At 36.2% G+C, this 19,173-nt stretch overlaps 2 protein-coding genes across 11 annotated transcripts in view; both read right to left on the minus strand.

The window, feature by feature from the left end:
* Positions 1-13,997, minus strand: part of LOC145991221 (uncharacterized) — a 60,246-nt gene extending 46,249 nt beyond the window's left edge. For 4 of the 8 annotated variants that reach the window (XM_083127177.1, XM_083127175.1, XM_083127176.1 and 1 more), the window contains exons 1-3: positions 13,906-13,995; positions 5,568-5,681; positions 2,968-3,031 (exon numbers count right to left, since the gene is read on the minus strand). In XM_083127177.1, the coding sequence (XP_082983303.1) occupies positions 2,968-3,031; positions 5,568-5,609 (106 nt within the window). In that variant the 5' untranslated portion in view covers positions 5,610-5,681; positions 13,906-13,995. Of the gene's footprint in view, positions 1-2,967; positions 3,032-5,567; positions 5,682-13,905 lie in introns of all 8 variants that reach the window. The other 4 variants (XR_014442023.1, XR_014442022.1, XR_014442021.1 and 1 more) reach the window with 2 other exon arrangements.
* A 75-nt stretch (positions 13,998-14,072) lies between these two features.
* The window catches only part of LOC145991222 (uncharacterized), an 86,321-nt gene continuing 81,220 nt past the window's right edge, over positions 14,073-19,173 (minus strand). For 2 of the 3 annotated variants that reach the window (XM_083127180.1, XM_083127179.1), the window contains exons 16-17: positions 15,310-15,705; positions 14,073-14,252 (exon numbers count right to left, since the gene is read on the minus strand). In XM_083127180.1, the coding sequence (XP_082983306.1) occupies positions 14,203-14,252; positions 15,310-15,705 (446 nt within the window). In that variant the 3' untranslated portion in view covers positions 14,073-14,202. The remainder of the gene's footprint in view (positions 14,253-15,309; positions 15,706-19,173) is intronic. The other variant, XM_083127181.1, reaches the window with a different exon arrangement.

Here is a 19,173-nt window from a genome sequence, read left to right on the forward strand (position 1 = left end):
TCTTCGATATTTGTATACTATTTTGTGCCTCACCCTTTTCGTTTATAAAATTTTGGCGTAAAGAAAAAAAGACAAAGAACAAAACTGTTGTTGGTAAGAAAAAAGTAGTGACAAAGGTATTGAGGGACGTAGATTACGTAGATGTGTCTATATTAATTTATTGAGTATATCTTTTCTGAAATTGAAAGATCTCTTAACAACTGGTCAAGCCTGAGTGAAATTTTCCACGATGTTTTGTGATCTCCCTTTTTTTTTTTTTTTGTTGCATGTAAATTCTTGATTGTGCGAATAATGGACGATAACTATTCTTGTTCTCTTTGAGTTCGCACAAATAGCAATTATTGGTTCTCTTTTGAGACTGAGGGGGCAGCGCTAAACGCAGGCCGTAATCCTCAATAATTCGAATTTGTACTGTTGGTTGTAGCTTAACTTTTAAGTGTGTACTTTAAATTGATCCCGGACCTTTTCGCCCTTTCCACGGGTCAGTTTTGCTCCCCTTTTTCCAAGTACTCAACCAGCAGGTTACAAATTGCACTAGAAAAGCACCAGTAATACGTAAGCTAAAAGAAAACAGTGTATAATACCTGTTAACAACTTAACACTTCACAAACACGTGCAAATTTGACACCAGTTACATGAATACTGAACTACTGACACGTCCAGTGCCAAGGTCAGCGTACAGCTGTGGGTCTAAATGTTCGGCAGATACACTCTCATTGCCCGATGCTCTAGCTGCCATTCCACAAATGACTTGACAGTGAAACGCACTGTATAATGAGCAATTACACATATATTACAGCTGAATGAATAAAAATATGAAAAATATTGGTTTACCGGCTGTAAATGTGGTATAGATCCACCAACTTATTTGAAACCCTGGCCAGAAACAAGTGGCGCTAGTGTCGAATGTTTAGGACAGAAGCTCGAGAACACTGGGGCAAGGGAAGTTTAAGTTTCATTTCCAGATGCGGTAATTCAAATAACATAGTATAAGAGAGAGGAGTGAGGGGGACACTAAAGTTAAAAATGCCAGCTGTCTCGCAGAAGGATATCAACAATTTATACACATAACATTTATATTCTAAATTATGTAAAGTATAGCTATATATAAAAAAGAAAAAGCAACTTACTTTTGGGTTCTTGCCTCCAGTTGGCCTGGAGGCAGATTATAAGGTGTCTATGATGGAGAGGTCCGAATTTGAACTTTTACTGTCACTGTCGCTATTTACATCGCTACTTTCGGAACCCGATTCCATGTTTATAATCAACGTTTGAACTTCATCTTCAAAAATTCCATCATTCCATATTCTTTTTCCAAACGAATGGCATGTTGGCACATACATTCCCATTCCTGCACTGTGACACTGTCAATTGCACTTTCGGTAAGAGCCCTTATTTCTCTCAAATTTGAATTTAAGTTTCGTGAGGCACCTCTACGCTTTATGGTGCTCCATATGTACTTGATCGGGTTCAAGTTGCAGTGATATGGTTGAAGTCGAAGGATGTGGTTTTTCAAAATTGTATCAGCGCGATATACCAGATCGGGAAGATTATTTTTTACTTCCAGCAACAATTCTGACTTTGTTTGTTCGATATCGAAAGTGATGTTATTTTTTAATAACCACTCTTGAATCTCTAGTTTCTTGCTTTTTTGTGTTTGGGGCTTTATTGGTTTGAATTGAGTGGTAGGATGCATTATCCATAACAATGACAGATCTAGGTGGGAGATTCGGAATAAGTTTCTGTTCAACCACTTCTCGAAGTTCTCAGAATTCAATTTGTTATGGTAATCGCCGTGGAACTCGCAGCGTGACTTATAATAAGTCTCTGCCCCGGACTGTCATTTGTGAAGACACCGGACACATCTTCACTCTGCCAATATTTTTTTACTTTGTAATTAGGATTAATCCAAGTTTCATCAATGTAAACAACAGGCCTCCCTTCGTTGCGGAATCTGTTGATCACACGAAGATTTCGTGCTCTCCAAACCACAATGTTGCTTCGTTCAACCAGAGCTAAGTGAGAGTTTCTACATTTTTTAAAATTTAAAGCCTATCTGTTTCATAATTTTCCATAAGTTTCTCACCCCCCACCGCCTGATAATTAATTTCTTCCTTAGCAATAGCTAAAAGTTTCAATATTGTAGGAACTTCAGGGGTTTGTAAATCTTTTTTCTCTCTTTTCAATTTTTAAGCAATGACTCCGACCATCCCGTTAGATATACTGCTCTCTTTAGGGGTTGATTTCGAGGATAATTGCACCCATCTCTTTTCTCTTCTTCACACTTGTCGATAATTCGTAGTAGCACTGCTGTGCACAACTTTCGTCATTTTGCCCTTACTCCTTGCCCGATCAGCGCCAGGGTAAACATCGGGGGGTGAAAGAAGGGGGTGGGGGAGGCTGGCTAGTTCGCATATTTTTCGAGGTTTCAGAAAGCTTGGTGGATCTATAACATGGAGAATACGCCACTGCTCCAATCTGTTTCACTGTGCCTGTAATTATCACCATCAATTCTTAATTTACACAGTACTGTGCAGTGTTGTGATGACATGTGGTATTCGAGATGAAGCATGTTGCAACATAACATTTTCGTATACCAATATCCAGCCTCAATGGTGCATGCTGCATTAAAAATCCAAGCACTTTGGATTGAAACCCACATATTTCCAACAATTTTCCCTCTCTTTCCATTTTTCACTAACAACAGAGTTGTCCTATGGGACTAGACTTTTGAATCACCGTGTATAGCTTAGGGTTCTTAGATTTCAATTCTTTGTGAATTAATTTATAAACTTGAAAATTATTGCTGAATAATGAAAAAATGTAATTTTATTTACCTGGTCGGAGATGAATTAAAAATGTTGACCTTTTTTGGGGGGGGGTCTCATTTTGAACCTCATCATGAACTAACTAGTGGTATGTGCAAACTAATGTAGAAAAATGATTAAGGATTCAAAATAAACTTACAAACGTAATCTGGTATCCCTTGACCACATTCTCCAAATGCCACCAATATAATAAGTACAGCAAGCTTAAAGAAACAAGATATACAGGGTTATTACAAATGATCTTCCCGATTTCAGACACATGTAAATCACGTTTAATGAAACTCAGATACGAAAAGGTTATATCAATATAAAGAGTAACTCATAAAGTTTTATTTCATATAATTTCCGATACGGTTGGTAACACCTGCTGCTTCTGCATAATAACTACAAGATAAAATGGCCGCACTGGAGGTAGTGATAAGGAACTCCCGCATTCCCTGGATCTCACACCCTGCGATATCTTCCTGTGGGGGTTTCTTAAAGATAAGAGTCGACCAGCCACCATTTCCACAGACCATGCTTGATCTGCAAGCACGCATCAGATTCCATTGCAGAAATCGATCGTGATATGTGCATCGTAATTGGCAGGAACTCGACTACAGGCTAGATGTGTGCCGAGTTATTAAAGAGGCTCACATTGAACACTTGTGAGGTAATGAGGTAATGAAATAAAATTTTGAGCTGGGGAAGGGACAAAAGCAGTTGGAGCATGGTGCTGATATAATCACTTCAGCTGTGGGCAAGATCCATTTAAAGTGTTATGTCTGTAGCACCTTCTCCATGGAACAGACCTTTACACCACTGACAGTCCTACCTCTTCATGAAAATTACATTAAGAACCTTATTTAAGAAATTGCATCACAACTCGTCATTACAACCACCATATGTGGCTTTACATAATAATTTTCTTGCCACTCTCACGTGTTTCATTGATAATACATTTTTTATTTTCTTTAAGTGGTGTTTTTTTTTCATTTTGTAACTGATAATAAAGATATTTATTCAAAAGTTTGTTTTCTATATTCAATGCCAAGCTCTAAGCAGGAGGTTGAGGAGGGCATTTTTTGTGCAGACCCATAAACAGAAATGTTTGGAAATAAAGATCAAATTGTTGATCTTCATAACATTTATAATAACTGTTGTCCTCCCCGATGGCACAGTGGTAGCATCATTACCTTGTAATCAAGGTGTCCCGGGTTCAATACCCGGTGAAGATACATAGTGGTTCGGATTCCACTTTGAACTGTAGGTCCAGTCCCGATTAGCATTACTGTGCATAAAATGGACTTAAAACACCAACTCAATCAATCAATAATTACTGTTATTGTTCTATACTAGAGAAAATGTAACCCATTCTAGGATATCAAGTGACTGATACATAACAATACATACCTATTAACAAAATTTATTATTGCTACTATTAATATATTTTTTTTTGTACATATACATATAGTTAAAAAACTTGAGTCATAAGCAAAGGATTCTTTCTCCTGTGATGTTATTTTTCAGCAATATACAGGAATAAATTGTTATCCACTAAATCAGTGGTTCTCAAACTGTGGTACGCATACAACCAGGGGTACGCGATCAGCTCGGAAGAGAAATGTCTAAAATACCCTCACGACAACATTTTTGCTGCAAGTATGTAGAGCAGACTTCATTGTTTCAGGCTTCATACCTTTAACACTCAAGAGGAAAATCAGGCTGATTTTGTCACCGACGCTCTTTTCTTTGTTTCATATGTTTTGAAATAAAATAATTTTTGGAAATCTCCGCTTAAAAGTTTCAAATGCACAACTAGACATCAAGAAACTGTGTCAGGCTATGCAGGTACATCCTTCTCTCTAGAAACTCTGAGGATTTACAATAAAAATTCCAAGATTGTGCTTGACAGTTTCTTTAGAAACTTATTTTTGTTTACTTTTTTCAATAACTCTTGAAAAATTACATGAGAATTAAGTTTTCTATATACATCTTATCATAGACGTGATTCACATTTTTATTTTTGTAACTTATCGTAAAGATTGTAAACGTAGGAACACCCAATAAAATAATAAACATAAGATAATGTTTATTTGTTTACCATCTTTCCACATACAGCCCGAATGCCATTTTGCTCTATTGCAGAAACACGTCTCCAACATATCAAAAACGCCCACCAATCAGGGAGCCAAAAAAAATTCCCAAAACCCAATATTCCAAAAAAACCAATGGTGGGGGTACATTAGGCATTTAGTTACTACCAAAGGGCACAATGAGAAAAATGTGTGAGAACCACTGCACTAAATGATTTAGTTGAGTTGTCGAGCTGATGTTTTAAGTTCACTTGATGCACAGTAAGGCTAATCGGGACTGGACTTACAGTTTAAAGTGGGATCTGAACCACTATGTGCCTCCACTGAGAATCAAACCCGAGATCCCTTGATTACAAGCCTACGACGCTACCACTGCACCATAGGGGAGGCCCTACTAAATGATTTAAAATTTAATTATATTGCAGTTTGTAAATATGTGCTAGAAAATTGTTCATGGTATATATTATGTGTATGCTTCTTACATAAGCACCGAAATATACTGTTTATTTTTAATTCTTTGAAATGCAAAAATATTACCAATTATTTAGATACACAGAGATCTAATGGGGGAAAGGTTGTGGCTTCCTTCATCTTCCCCCACATCTATAGTGTTTAAAGAACACATTCATTAGCATAAGTACTCCATAACAAGGATATATCTCACCTGAAGTTTCAAGAAGAAATGACAGATTGCATCCCATTTCATGTTCCTAGAGAAGTGCCACGTTTCACTGTGTTTTTCGAAACAACTCTATCATATTGACTTTGTTCGTTTCCACTGAAACAATGAGAGATGATTGCATTATAACCGAATGGATTAAATCAGTATATCCTTATGCATAAAACACATACATTGCAAGAGTGAATGTATATTTTCTGAAGGCACAATAGCATTCTTTGGAAATGAAAATATTTTTTTCTGCAAACACAACAAACTTGGATTAATCTCTGCACTTAGTATAGCTACAACGAAAGTGTTTCCTTTATGTGAAACACTAATAAATGGATATCTGGAAGCAAACATATACATGGGTGTGTATAGAAGGGGTGGGTAAGGTGGACAAGCATGGTACTGCTCGCACCACCTTCAAAAATTGGCTGAGTTTGTGAATATATTGGACCCTATCTCCATATCTATCACATATAACTGCATGACATGATTCAATGTGCTGTGGGAATAGGATTCACTTGAGTACCAAATAGTTTGCACGGACGATGATGGATAGCAACGGAATTGAGAGCTTCTTCACTCGAACAGGCAAAATGAACAGTATGAACTCAAAGCCCAGTAGTACAGTGGGATCGATGAGTATAACTGTGCAAATTGTCCATCTCCATGTTCATGCACTTTATTTGACCCAATAAGAGCTTCAATAATTAAAAGAAAACTCAAAACAAGCTGTTGATAACTTCTGCACCAGTGAACATAGAAATCCATTGCTTGAGAACACATAGGATGTGAGAGAAAAATTAATGAAAATAGTCATGGACAATTTGCACAATAATACTCATCGTGAAGTGAAAGATGCGCTGAAATTGAAACTTAAGTGAACACAGTCATCATCTCCATGTTAAAATGTAGTTTATTCTATCTTAACAATCCAGTGATATATGAAAATTAAACAGATGATTATGGGCTGAAACTACCAGGGTAGATATTTTACATATATATATGTGTGTGTACAGTAGAGTGCTACATCAAGGCCTTTTTGCTTGATTGTGTAATAGTTCGAACGGATGATGCTAGATGGCTTACGGAATGGACAGTTTCTTCACTTGAGCAAGTAACACTCGAACAGTCAAACGATCGGTAGACGCTTGAAGCCCAACAGTTCACATATAACCGTAATTTTTCTGTAGTAGTGGGCCTTCAAATATGGATCGAGTGAAACACAGTGAAATCAAAACTCAAGTGAACATAGTCTTCATCTCCATGTTAAATTATAATTTAATCTTACCAATACATAGCAATTATGAAAATTAATATTGATTATGGACTGAAACTAACAAGACAAATTTTTACACATATATTTGTACGATTATTGTCACATTGAAATGATATTCTATATTTTCGAGCGAAAGTGGTCCAATGCATACTCTAGTCTGCAATTATTGTCACAATAAAATTATATTTCATTGTATATGCTCAAGCAGTGGCGGTGATTGGGTTCCAAAACTGGGGGAGGGAGGGGGCAAGGTGCCAAAACTGGGGGTCAAAGACAGGGTACTATTATTGTATGAGGGAAACACCTACGAATCATATATTTTGGGACTTCTTTACATTGCTAACGTGTTATTTTCGAATGTGGAACATTTCCTAAAGTGAAATAATGCATATCAATGTCTATTTCTTAGATTTACGAGTACTTACTGTTATTTTTTGTGTCGAATCTGTAACACATTATTCCGTGATAGCGTACTGGTTTAGGGGGCGTTCTGAGAGTGTTTTGTCGATTTATGCAGTGTTGCAACCTCGTTCAACGGAAAATATCTACTTTCGTGCCCGGATTTGAAATTATGCTAATACGTCGCAAACCATTGATGTTAGCCTCACAAACCATTGACGTTAGCCCCACAAATCATTCATGTTAGCCCCAAAAACCATTCACGTTAGCCCCAAAAACCATTTTTCGTAAGGTTAGGTTAGGTTAAGTTAAGTTAGGTTAGGCAAGCATAGTTAATAAAAAAATTAAAAATACTCGACACGTCATGTTCTAGTGAAAACACGGCAAGGCTGAAACACTGGATACGGGGTTGCATCATCTTAACACATGAAACATTGCACTCTCGTGCAGAAGCAAATGGCGGGAGCAGAAACAGCGTGTCGGACAGAGATTTTCGCAGAAAACAACACTCATTCACATTAAAATGGATCAAATCTACATTCAGTAACTTCCACAACGCTAAAGAAAATGATTTTCGTAAGTACTTTCTTCTGTAAATTTGAAGGAATCCGTTTCCCTCATACGATAATGTTACCCTCTAATAGTGTTAAAGATAAATTATGATTGCATTGAATACATGATGGAACAAACACTGGCCCTTCCATTACAGATCCTCTCAATTTTTTCTTTTCAAGAGAAGAAATGTATTAGGTCAGTCAAAAAGTAAATGCAGTCATTTTTTTAAATTTTTCACAGCAACAATAGAAAACTTACAATGATATCATTTTCCAACATAGTCCCCCTGCACTTCAATACACTTGGTCCAACGTTCCACAAGCTTTCCAATACCCTGAGAAAAAAAGGTTTTCGGTTGAGCAGCAAGCCACGTATGCACCGCGTTCTTCACCTGTTGATCTGTGTCGAATCGACGGCTTCTTAAAGCATCTTTAAGTGGACCGAACAGATGGTAAGCCGACGGGGCGAGATCGGGACTGTATGCAGGATGCTTTAACACCTCGAAGCGCAGATTTTGCAGAGTTTGAGCGGTGTTGGCGGCGGTATGGGGACGCGCGTTGTCATGCAACAAAAGAATGCCTTCCGACAATCGACCTCGTCGTTTGCTTCGGATTGCAAGCTTCAACTTGTTCGAAAGCATATCACTGTATCGTTCACTGTTTATTGTTGTCTTCCTTTTCACAAAATGTTCCATAATTACCCCTTCTGAGTCCCAAACAAGTGTGAGCATTACCTTTTCTGCAGAATGTTGATGCTTGACTTTTTTTTCCGAACTTGTTCGACCGCTTTTGAACATTTCAATCCACTGGTAAACACTTCGCAGCGGTAAAACATTGTCACCGTATTGTGCTGAAAGTCTTCTATGGATTTCAGCTCCTGGTAACCTACAGACTACAAAAAAACGGATTACAGAACGCTGTTCTTCTGTGGTGCACACGGATAGTGGCGCAGCCATGTTTGCTTGGCAACACTGCAGAGCGAACTGAAGTGATGACGCTGTACCCTGCCACATGAGAAGACAATGATACTATCTATCGGTTTACGAGCGCAGAAAGCTGTACAGCCAACGTACGGAAGAAAAGAAAAACATTGCATTTACTTTTTGACTAACCTAATATATAAATTTTATAAATATAAGATAGACACATTCACAAAACTAGCCCTAGTAACACCATTATCGCTATTTAACCAAGCTCAATTTTCAGTGTCAGCGTCTATGGCAGAGTGGTTAGCACAGCATACTACGATGTGTAGTGGTAGCGAATGTCAATACGTTTACACTTTTCTACTACCATCACTTCGTAGTGTATTGGACTGGTCAATATGGGCAAGGTTCGAATCCACTGTTTTTTTACGAACCTTTTGTAGCAATGACCAAAGACCATACAATATAATTCTTGGAAGGTGCAATTCTTAAAATCAAATAACTACTACCACCAAGAACATAACCTAGAATAGTCAGTTCTGTGTTCAAATACAAAAGGGAAAGAAATATCCCAAATTTAAAAATCGCCTATAACAGAAATACACTAGACTCTCGCTAATCCGGCCATTCCTTGCACATATGGGTGCCGGATTCACGGAAGTGCCGGATTATTGAGAGGGTCGGAAATTACGTACTACTATGTAGTTTAAACACACAGGGACTATACAGGCTGTACTTTACGTGTTTCCTTTTAGAAGCCATAGTATGTACTGAACTTTACTGTAAGTAAGTCACAATTTCAAATACTGTACGTATGTATAGCATTGTTTAAAATATTTAAGTAACAACATTGTTGAACACGATAATTCATTGTTGTGAGCGTCATTTCTGCTTGAGTGACTACAGACCGGATGTGGGCCGGACTAATGAAAGGGCGGACTATTGAGGGCCGGATTAGCGAGAGTCTAGTGTATTACTCACCACAGACTATTCTATGATATGCCAACAATAGAAATAATTCCCATTTCTCCAGAGCTCCCACTGAAATAAGAAACCCTGATTGCTCAAACTGACAAAAATCTGGGTTGAAAACTGGTCAATTCGTCTAGGTCACCTTTTTGACAAGTTGTGTAGTACCAAGAAACCACAGATATCACACTCATGTATTCACTTCGTGTAAAAACTTCCACTGTATTCTCTTTTATTATAAAGGTACTCAACAAGGTCACAAAAAATGCTTTACTTGGGTTTATTGTAACTGATTAACGAAGGTAACAAGTTCCTCAAAACAATATAAACAATTTAACATTCTACTGAAATATGCAACAAATAAGTCTGACACATATTAAAAGCTAAACAGTAACAATGATCCTGTAGTAACTCATTATATAGGGGTCCACAAAAATGTACATTCAATCATCTACTCATTTATGAAGAAAAATCTCCTTTTTCAATTCTAATACAGTGTGTCTGTAAAATAATGGTGGGGTTTTACACAGTCATAGTTTTAGAAACAAGGCATGGTAGAGAGATGAACGATACGTCAAAGCAAAGAGGAACTCTCCAAGTTCATGCATGTGAAAGCTTATGCACTGACACCTACAGGCACGTTGGGTAGCACATGCGCATTGTGTTTCAAGGAAACACAAGCTGCACGAGCTCGTTAGTCATCTTCGCTACTGAGTTGTCATGTTTGCGGTGCAGAGGAAGGTTCAATGTGTGTTGTGGCTTGCTAGGTTTGAGTCCATTACACATGTTAGGCGTGAATATCGACATGTATACAATGTAGACCCCCCCCCCCCCCCACATGAAAATAACATTCGCCGATGGGACAGCCAACTCAGAGAAGGAGGCAGCCTACTGAAGGAAACATGTTCAGAATGGCCAGCAGTTACTGATCATACAATTGAAGCTGGATATGTTACAAGGGTATGCAGTGCCCCAAATACCGGAGACTTCCATTTTCCAGTTAGATGGGGTTCATCCACATTTTTCCACAATCATGTGGATTTTCTTAACGAAACATTTCCTCAGCGATGGGTCGGACGAGGAGGGTGGATTGCCTGACCTGACACCTATGGATTTATATTTGTGGGGTTATGGCAAAACACAAGTATTTTCCTGTCAAGTTCGAAATCTGGACCATTTAAAAGCAAAGATCACTGAAGCTGTTTCGTCTATTATGCCGGATCTTCTCTGCCGTGTATTGGAAGAGACTGAGTATTGTTTTCACGTCTGCGGGGCAACTAAGGGTTCACACATCAAAGTCTACTGAATAGGTAAGAAACTTGGAGAGTTTCTCTTTGCTTTGAAGTATCGTTCATCTCTCTACCATGCTTTGTTCCAAAACTATGACTGTTTAAAACCCCACCATTATTTTACTGATGCACTGTATAAGACTGATTACAAGCCGGTCCCCATGGCAGAGTGGTTAGTACATCGTGCTACGATGCCAGGGGTCCCGGGTTAGAATCCTGGCCTGGGCATGAATGTTTGTGAGTGTCCGTCCATTCATCAATTTCATCATTTCACCATTTTTATATATGAATGGTATATATTGTGCTTTCATTTAAAATAATATTTTTAGTGGAGTGCAAAAATAAACTGTAGTCAACTTTCATTTCCTTTTTTTTTTTTAATAATTTTCCCTTTTTTTGTCCTTTTTAAAGTATTTCTTTTCCTTTAAAATCCGGTCTAGTAATAATCCTGAAGGAAACACAAATGAAATGAAATATTATAAGAAAAATGTTGTTAGTTATTGTTTAATATCACAAAATGGGAGCAGTCTTTGTTATTATATGTAGCAATAACACAATATGTTGTTACTAGCAGTAGTAATAACAAAGACTTTTGTTACTAGCAGTAGTAATAACACACTTTCACTAGCAGTAGTAATAAGAAAGACTTTTGTTACTAGCAGTGGTAATAACAAAGACTTTTGTTACTAGCAGTAGTAATAACAAAAACTTTTGTTACTAGCAGTGGTAATAACAAAGACTTTTGTTACTAGCAGTGGTAATAACAAAGACTTTTGTTACTACCAGTAGTAATAAAAATTATGTAAGAGTATTTTGTGTCGCAAAAAAAAAATAATTCTTAGAAAACTACTCGTTCATATCACCAGACTAAATGTACTTGTAAGAGTACAGCAGTACAATGAAATATAATATGCACAAAAATATACAAGGAAGGAGACAAACACTTACCACAAATGAGAAATATTGTAATAATCTCTCATTTGTGGTAAGTGTTTACTGCCTCCTACCTTACAAATTTTTTGTTTATCTGCCCTTCTGGCTCTTTTTCTCATTTTATTCATACACATATATATTATGTATATTAACATCATAGGCCACATAATATTATTAAACAAAACACATTAAATACATTCCTTCTTTCAACGTCATTGAAATGAGAAAGAACTAGTGAAATAAATGTTACAAAAAGAAACCACTGAATTTAAAAAGTCCACTCTTTTTAGTAAGAATTGTAGCTTCCCTGTTAACCCTTTCGGGGCGGGGCCTATATATGCCAGAAGTGACGAATATTTCGTCAAATGTTTTGGTAATAAAAGTTTAATAAACACGTTACCGAATTAAGAAACAACAAAAAAAAAAAACTGGAATCTTTTTTGGTTTATTCTCCAAGCTTTAACCTCACATCTGCTGTCATCGCCGAGTAGACTTTGAGGTCATTCTTGCATCGCCAGGCTAATTGTTGTGCTGTCGTTTTTGCCTTTATATAACTTGGGGTGTATATATAACTGTATAGTGTTGGTTTGCTCTGATCAATGGGTGCATTTCTGATGACATCACTGCGGCCAGTTGTGATGAAAATTCTCCTTGATTTTGAGTTTTTTCTTTTTCTTTTTTTTAAATATACTATTTATATTATCGTTTTGATACTACGTATTCACCTTTATATAACTTAGGACAATCAGCTACCAGTGGCGGTTTGTCCAGATCGATGGGCAAATATTTGATGGAGTTTCCGGTCAGTTGTGATAAACATTCTCCTTGACCTTGAGTTTTCTTCTTCCTCTTTTTTTTAAAAAAAGTTACTATTTGTATTATCGTTTTGATACTATGTATTCACCATTACATAACTTGGGGCAATCAGCGACAAGTGGTGGTTTGCCGAGATTGATGAGTGCTACCTGATGAGAGCTAGCCAAACTTTGAAAAAAAAAAAAAAATGAAATTCCTCTGTCTGTTGCTTCCAAAAATGGGTACACATCGACATGTTTACCTTACCGAACGAAAGCCTTGGAAATTCTGAATAAAACGAGCCCTCATTGGCATTTATCGTGTTATTACAACTTTTTTTTTAAAAAAAAACATTTTCCAACATGTTACATTTTGCTTAAAATCTGCCCCGTCCTTGGGGAATTTCCATGCTTGACGAATATTTCGTCATTCCCCTTGAAAGGGTTAATGTGTTTCAAACAAATGTTCTTAGGTTATCAGGCAGATAAATTTGACTTTAGCATCCAGTGTTTCAAGAGCATTCCTCAAACATTGCTCTCATCACCAGGGAATGCGATTTTCCTGATGACGAGAGCAGTGTATTTGCTCAAAACATTGAACACTAACACTAAATTAACCTAGCTTAACCCGAGAACATTCCCTGATGATGATAGCAATGCATGTGCTCAGAACATTTGGATTCAAATATCGAATTAAACTGGTTGGTAATAGGGATGGATGATATCAGAAATTTTATATCGCGATATATTGTCAAGAAAATATCATCCCCATGATATATATCGCCAAAATATCATGATTATATATTGCTGACACGATATATATCACTAAATATCAGGATAATATATCACTGACATGATATATATTGCTAAATATCATGATGATATATATCGCAGACATGATATATAATGGTAAATATGGTAACGATATATCGCCAACATGATATATATATCACCAAAAAACATCATAGTGAAATATCGCTGACATGATATTTATATCACCAAAATATGATGATATATCACCAACACAATATATATTGTCAAAATATCATGGCAATATATTGTCTAGTTAATATCACCTGGATGTGTTTCAATATCGTGATATATCATCTGGACGATATATCACCCAACACTACTGTCTTAGTAATGAAAGATAATAGTGGTGAAATTTTTAATAATGAATACAATTGTTTACCTTTAACCATCTTTTAATTGAAACCGATCACGTGTGATTTCCTTTAGATAGTTTCCAACTTCATTTTGCCCCCTCGTAAAGAAATTCTGCTCACAAACACAAATAAATCCACTATTATATTACTCAGGAATGTTTTGTATAATCAGTGAAAGATCATGGGAAACAAATTTTATGTAATACATTTTATTAAGCACTTGATATGCAAAGAGGAATTTCAATAATAAGTAGTAAAAATAATCATCTGTTTTTCAATGGTGCATATAAAGATATTTTCTTTGGTTTCATGCAACATTCATTTTATAATCTTCTGTTGAATTGTTCTCTAGCATTCCATGCTAGGTTTCGATCTAAAAAAGAAAAGCATATCATGATTAGTGATTTTTTTATAATATGTTAAGGAACATAACATTTCTTAGTAATTACAATTCACATAATTTTCAATTGAACTATGTTTATCAATAAGATGAAACACAAGCATTAAAAATCTGTATTTTACAAATTTATTTTTCATATTTTCTTGTGCTATAGGTCCATTTTGCAATTAGATTAAACATGTACTTTCACATCGTAAATTCTACAGTCTCTTGCATGAATAACTACATTCCTGACTTGAATTAGATATTTTTTTTCCAATTGATAAGAAGAATTTAAAAGGAAAGTGCCAATAATTGCATATAAATTATTCATAACTTACACAAATGTTATCCTAACATGTAGGTAAGTATAGGAGATTTTACTTTTAAACCTTTTAAACGTTCCTTTCTACCTCTCTAGGATGATTTCAAAACTGAATGATGAAAGAGATAATGGTATATAAACAATTACATGTCCACACAGTACTCAGCATTCAAAAGTAAGACCCCCAATTTCCTATAGTATGCTATCTTAATTAATCTACCACACATGATATTTGCAAAGGGACATTGAAGTGGTTGAAGATTTTCAGAACATACTCTAATTTTGAAACTTCATAGCACATCCTTAAATGAAGTAAATTCAACTTCACTATATTTCTTGACTTCGTAATTGCATATAAAATTAACACTTGTATAGCACCAGATAGTAGTGTTTTAGTTAAAATATAAAGCATTATTTTATATTTTATAAAATTAGATGTAAAAATATATATTATTTACTAGTGAAACTGCAACATTTATAACTTTTACCAAAATTATTAATCTGTGTTATGACTACCTCAAAGACTGTTGGATGCACAATCTCATAATCAAAGGTTCCGAGTTTGATCCTGGGGCAAAATTTTCCTTTGTGTTCATCCCATTAATAGATTTTCCACATCATCCTAATCATCATGATTAATCTAGAGCTAGAAAAGCAATGTCAAATAATAAAACAAATAAAAAATATTATTTCCAAAAATGCTATATTTAAAAATTGTTCACAAACCTGTCCTTGCACCAGGAGCTGTGTTTCCAGGTATAGTACCAAGATATGATCCTCTACCAATATTCCCACCCCAACCATTATTAAGATATCCATGAACACTGTCTGCACTTGGTCCGTACATTGCGTTGTTGTAATATCCATCATTTGGACCTCTCATATTGGTGCCTTTCTCACCATACAGGAACCCTCCATTTGGAGCTACAATAGGTTTTCCATTCACGAAAGAGTTTATTTTCCCCCCTCGATCGTTTCTGTTAGATAAATTAGGTGAAACTGGTTGCATCATGTGGTCATTATTTTGGAACCTACCAGGTGGGTATCCAGGAATATTCCCAGTAATAGGAGGACTGAGACTCGCAGGGATTTGTGGTCTTACACTAGAAAATGATCTTGATGCTGCAAGAAGAAAATTAAAATATGTAACAGTGCTTAAAGTTGAAATAAAGTTATTGCATCATAGAAAACGAAATTTTAATCTATCATACAGAGTACATGCAAAATAATCTAACACTGTTATTTTTAGTGGTTTTTATTGATTTTATCTGTGACGTTTCGTTCTGGTTTCCCAGAACTTTCTCAAGCTACACTAACATATACATACAAAATCACAACCAAAGACAACATTTGTGAGAATTTTGTACGGAGAGCAATGAGATTATGCAACAACAAAGCAAGCTATGACAGAGAAGTCAAGTGGATAATGCAGGCAGCACAGGAAAATGGATACAAAGCAGGGGATATAATTCACATCATAAGAAGAACAAATTAAATTTAAATGAGAGGAGTTAAAGGAGAAAGAAAAGGTCAGTGCCACCAGAAGGAGGAGAGGAGGGAAGACAAGAAGAGTAGGTTACGGGAGGGGGAGAAACAGCCAGCTGTAAGGAACACTTGCAAGGAAAAACCAGTTTACCTAGGAGGAAATAAGGACACATTCTTTCCTTAGAAGTGTAGAGTGACTTGCCATGTGAGGTTGTGTTTTTGTATGTATATCTTGGTGTAGCTTGAGAAAGTTATGGAAAACCAGAACGAAACGTCGCAGATAAAATCAATAAGAACCACTAAAAATAACTGTGTTAGATTATTTTGCATGTACAAAAAGTGGTTATGTGAACCTTCAAGAAGAACATCATGTATGTTCTATAAATAAGAAATGTTGAGTGTGATCAGCAATATGATGATATAAACCAATTACATGAATTGTTTGGTTATGGACTCTTATGATGTATATGTCTTGCTTGTTTTACATTTAAAATTTGTATATTGTTTACCAATAATAGCCTGATGAAATAAGGTTTGTCTCCTTCAATATTAAGATTGCATTTAAGCTTGTCAATGTGCTTATTAAAATATTGTGTAAAACTACAACCAGGCATATACACCCCGTGAAATGTATATATGTTCAACTTGAGGTATTGCTAACTGGCCAGAAATTTTGCAAATTTTTGAGGGTGGCTTTTTCGAGATTTTGGGGGTCCAAAAGGGGGCTAATTTTTTTTTATTTCATTTATAGCACACCCCAAAAGCTGCATATAAAGTTCGTTGTATATGCATTTGAAAAGGCTTTCAATAAACTTACAGATAAAAAAAACAGAATCCAAATATCTTTAATAGTTCCTGAGAAACAGCCGTTTACAATGTTTGGCATCAAAACTTGTGAAAATTTGGCACCAAACTTTGAGGCAGTAACAACAATTTTTTTTTTTTTTTTTTTTTTTGCGAAACAAAAAAATATGTGTGTCATAATTTTATATCTAGAATAATATATTTCAGTTTCATGGATATCTGTGACATCACCCTGACACCCCTGCCTGTCTGCATTTGGAATAGCCCATAGAGTGTGTTCAAGAAGTCCTCGTACCCTGTATCCTGTTGCAACCATGTTGAAAATTGGCCGGTATTCGGTTACCTTCTCTGAAGATCACATGGAATGCTCGATTGAATTCACATGTCAATTGCTGATGTGAGAGCACATAGTGTGCTGAGGAATAGACAGTGAAGCATGTGTGTGTGTGTGTGTGGGCACAAACGACAATGCAGGGGGCAAATGATGTACTGGAATGCAGTGGTCAGAAGTAGCGAACTACTTGTAGCGTCGCTACTGTAGCTAGCTACAAAATTTGTAGCTGTAGCTGTAGCGACGCTACATTTTGAAAATTGTAGTTGTAGCGGTAGCGAAGCTACAAAATTCCTGTAGTTGTAGCGAAAATTTCGCTACAGCTACATTTTTTCTCAGCATTTTGAGGTGAATTTTGAATGTGGCAACACCCATGTAGCACACATTGTTGGGCCAACGTTGGGTGATTGTCGGCATGGTTGGGAAGTGGTTGGTAGTTCTTGCCAACGAATATCTTACGTTGGGCCAATGATTCACATTGTTGGCAGACATGGTTGTCAATTACGCCCATATTGTAGGTTGGCCCAACATTGCATTCAAGGTTTGGTACAGTGGCCAGTGACGTTATGCAAAACGACAAAGAGGGCGTAAAATTCCCCTGTCGATCAGCAAGACCCTACAGTGAGCTAAGAAAAATTAAATTCTGTTTAACATTAAAAAATGTGCAAAAGCAATCACTTAAAGTAAAAATGACATGTAGAATTAGATATATCCAGAGCTTGAACATTTTCCGTCTCGAAAATTTCCCGACTTCCCGTCCCGAATGTCGGAATTATAAAAAATTCCCATCCCGATCCCGTCCCGGCCCAAAAAATGCTGTCCCGCACACACCTCTAAAAACAATCACTCGACGGAGAAATAGCGTGTAAAATTCGAGTTTTATGAATTGTCGGGAAATTTTTTTTTTCTCGTCCCGAAATTTTCCGATTTACTAGGAAAATGGTGAATTTTCCCCGTCCCGACCAGAAATTTTCTGTCCCGCACTTACTTAATGTGAACAATTAGTGCGAATTCAATTTCTATTGCGTTACAATGTAAAGCATAGGGCAACCAAATGAAGAACGAAATTCTTTTGGGACAAAACGAGCCTCGGGCTGCTACCGGAAAAGTATAGCAAAGAACATTCTCAATGAATTTAGTTCAATATAGACGTAAAAACGATGGCGTGCTCTTTGATTTGTTCATCCTCCGGAGAATTTTTTTAAATAATATCACATAACGATTTATATCGAAATAGGCTACACATAATCGATGTGTGTTCGAAAGTCGATTGTGACTTTGTGATGGCGGCCAGTGTGGATATGGATATGTGACGACTGATGAGCAATTTTTCTTTTTACTGAAGAGTACGTTAAGAGAGGTAAGTGACACACTGATTTAGTTTGATAATAGTACAGATAATGAAAAATAATGTTATAATTTACTTGCAGAGTTATTCATATTTACATAGTTATAAAAGTTATGCATTCCGAGGCAGTTTTTGGTAACGGTTAGATTTTTAAGAATGTACAAAATAGCATTGTATGTATCAACATTTTCTCCCGGATTCCATTATTACACATGTTTAGGAACCTACGACCAAAAATAGGTGAATGTATCACCATGAAATCGGAATGTAATAGATCGAACATGAGCCAGTTTTCTTTTCTTCGGGACCAAAAATTCAATTTTTGTGGGTCTCTTAATTGCAATTCAAATTATAAATTATTTCCTTGTTATGCATAATGAGAAACATCGACGATTTTTTCGAGAGAGAGACTGAATCACACAACCTCAACGAAGAATGTTGAAAGAGTATTTTTCGTAACTTTCCAGTTGCTCAAGTTCCTTTTGTTTTATTGTGATTTCATCATGTTACGAATGCAATTTTTACATGGTTTGATTTCGATTTACTTCTGCTAACACATATTGCAGAGTTTTAGCGATTGCTTAAGATTTTGTTCAATATGTGCCTTTGTAGTTAGGTAGGC

Source organism: Lepisma saccharinum, chromosome 8 (genome assembly GCF_977018435.1).
Source record: "Lepisma saccharinum chromosome 8, izLepSacc3.1, whole genome shotgun sequence".
Taxonomy (NCBI): domain Eukaryota; kingdom Metazoa; phylum Arthropoda; class Insecta; order Zygentoma; family Lepismatidae; genus Lepisma; species Lepisma saccharinum.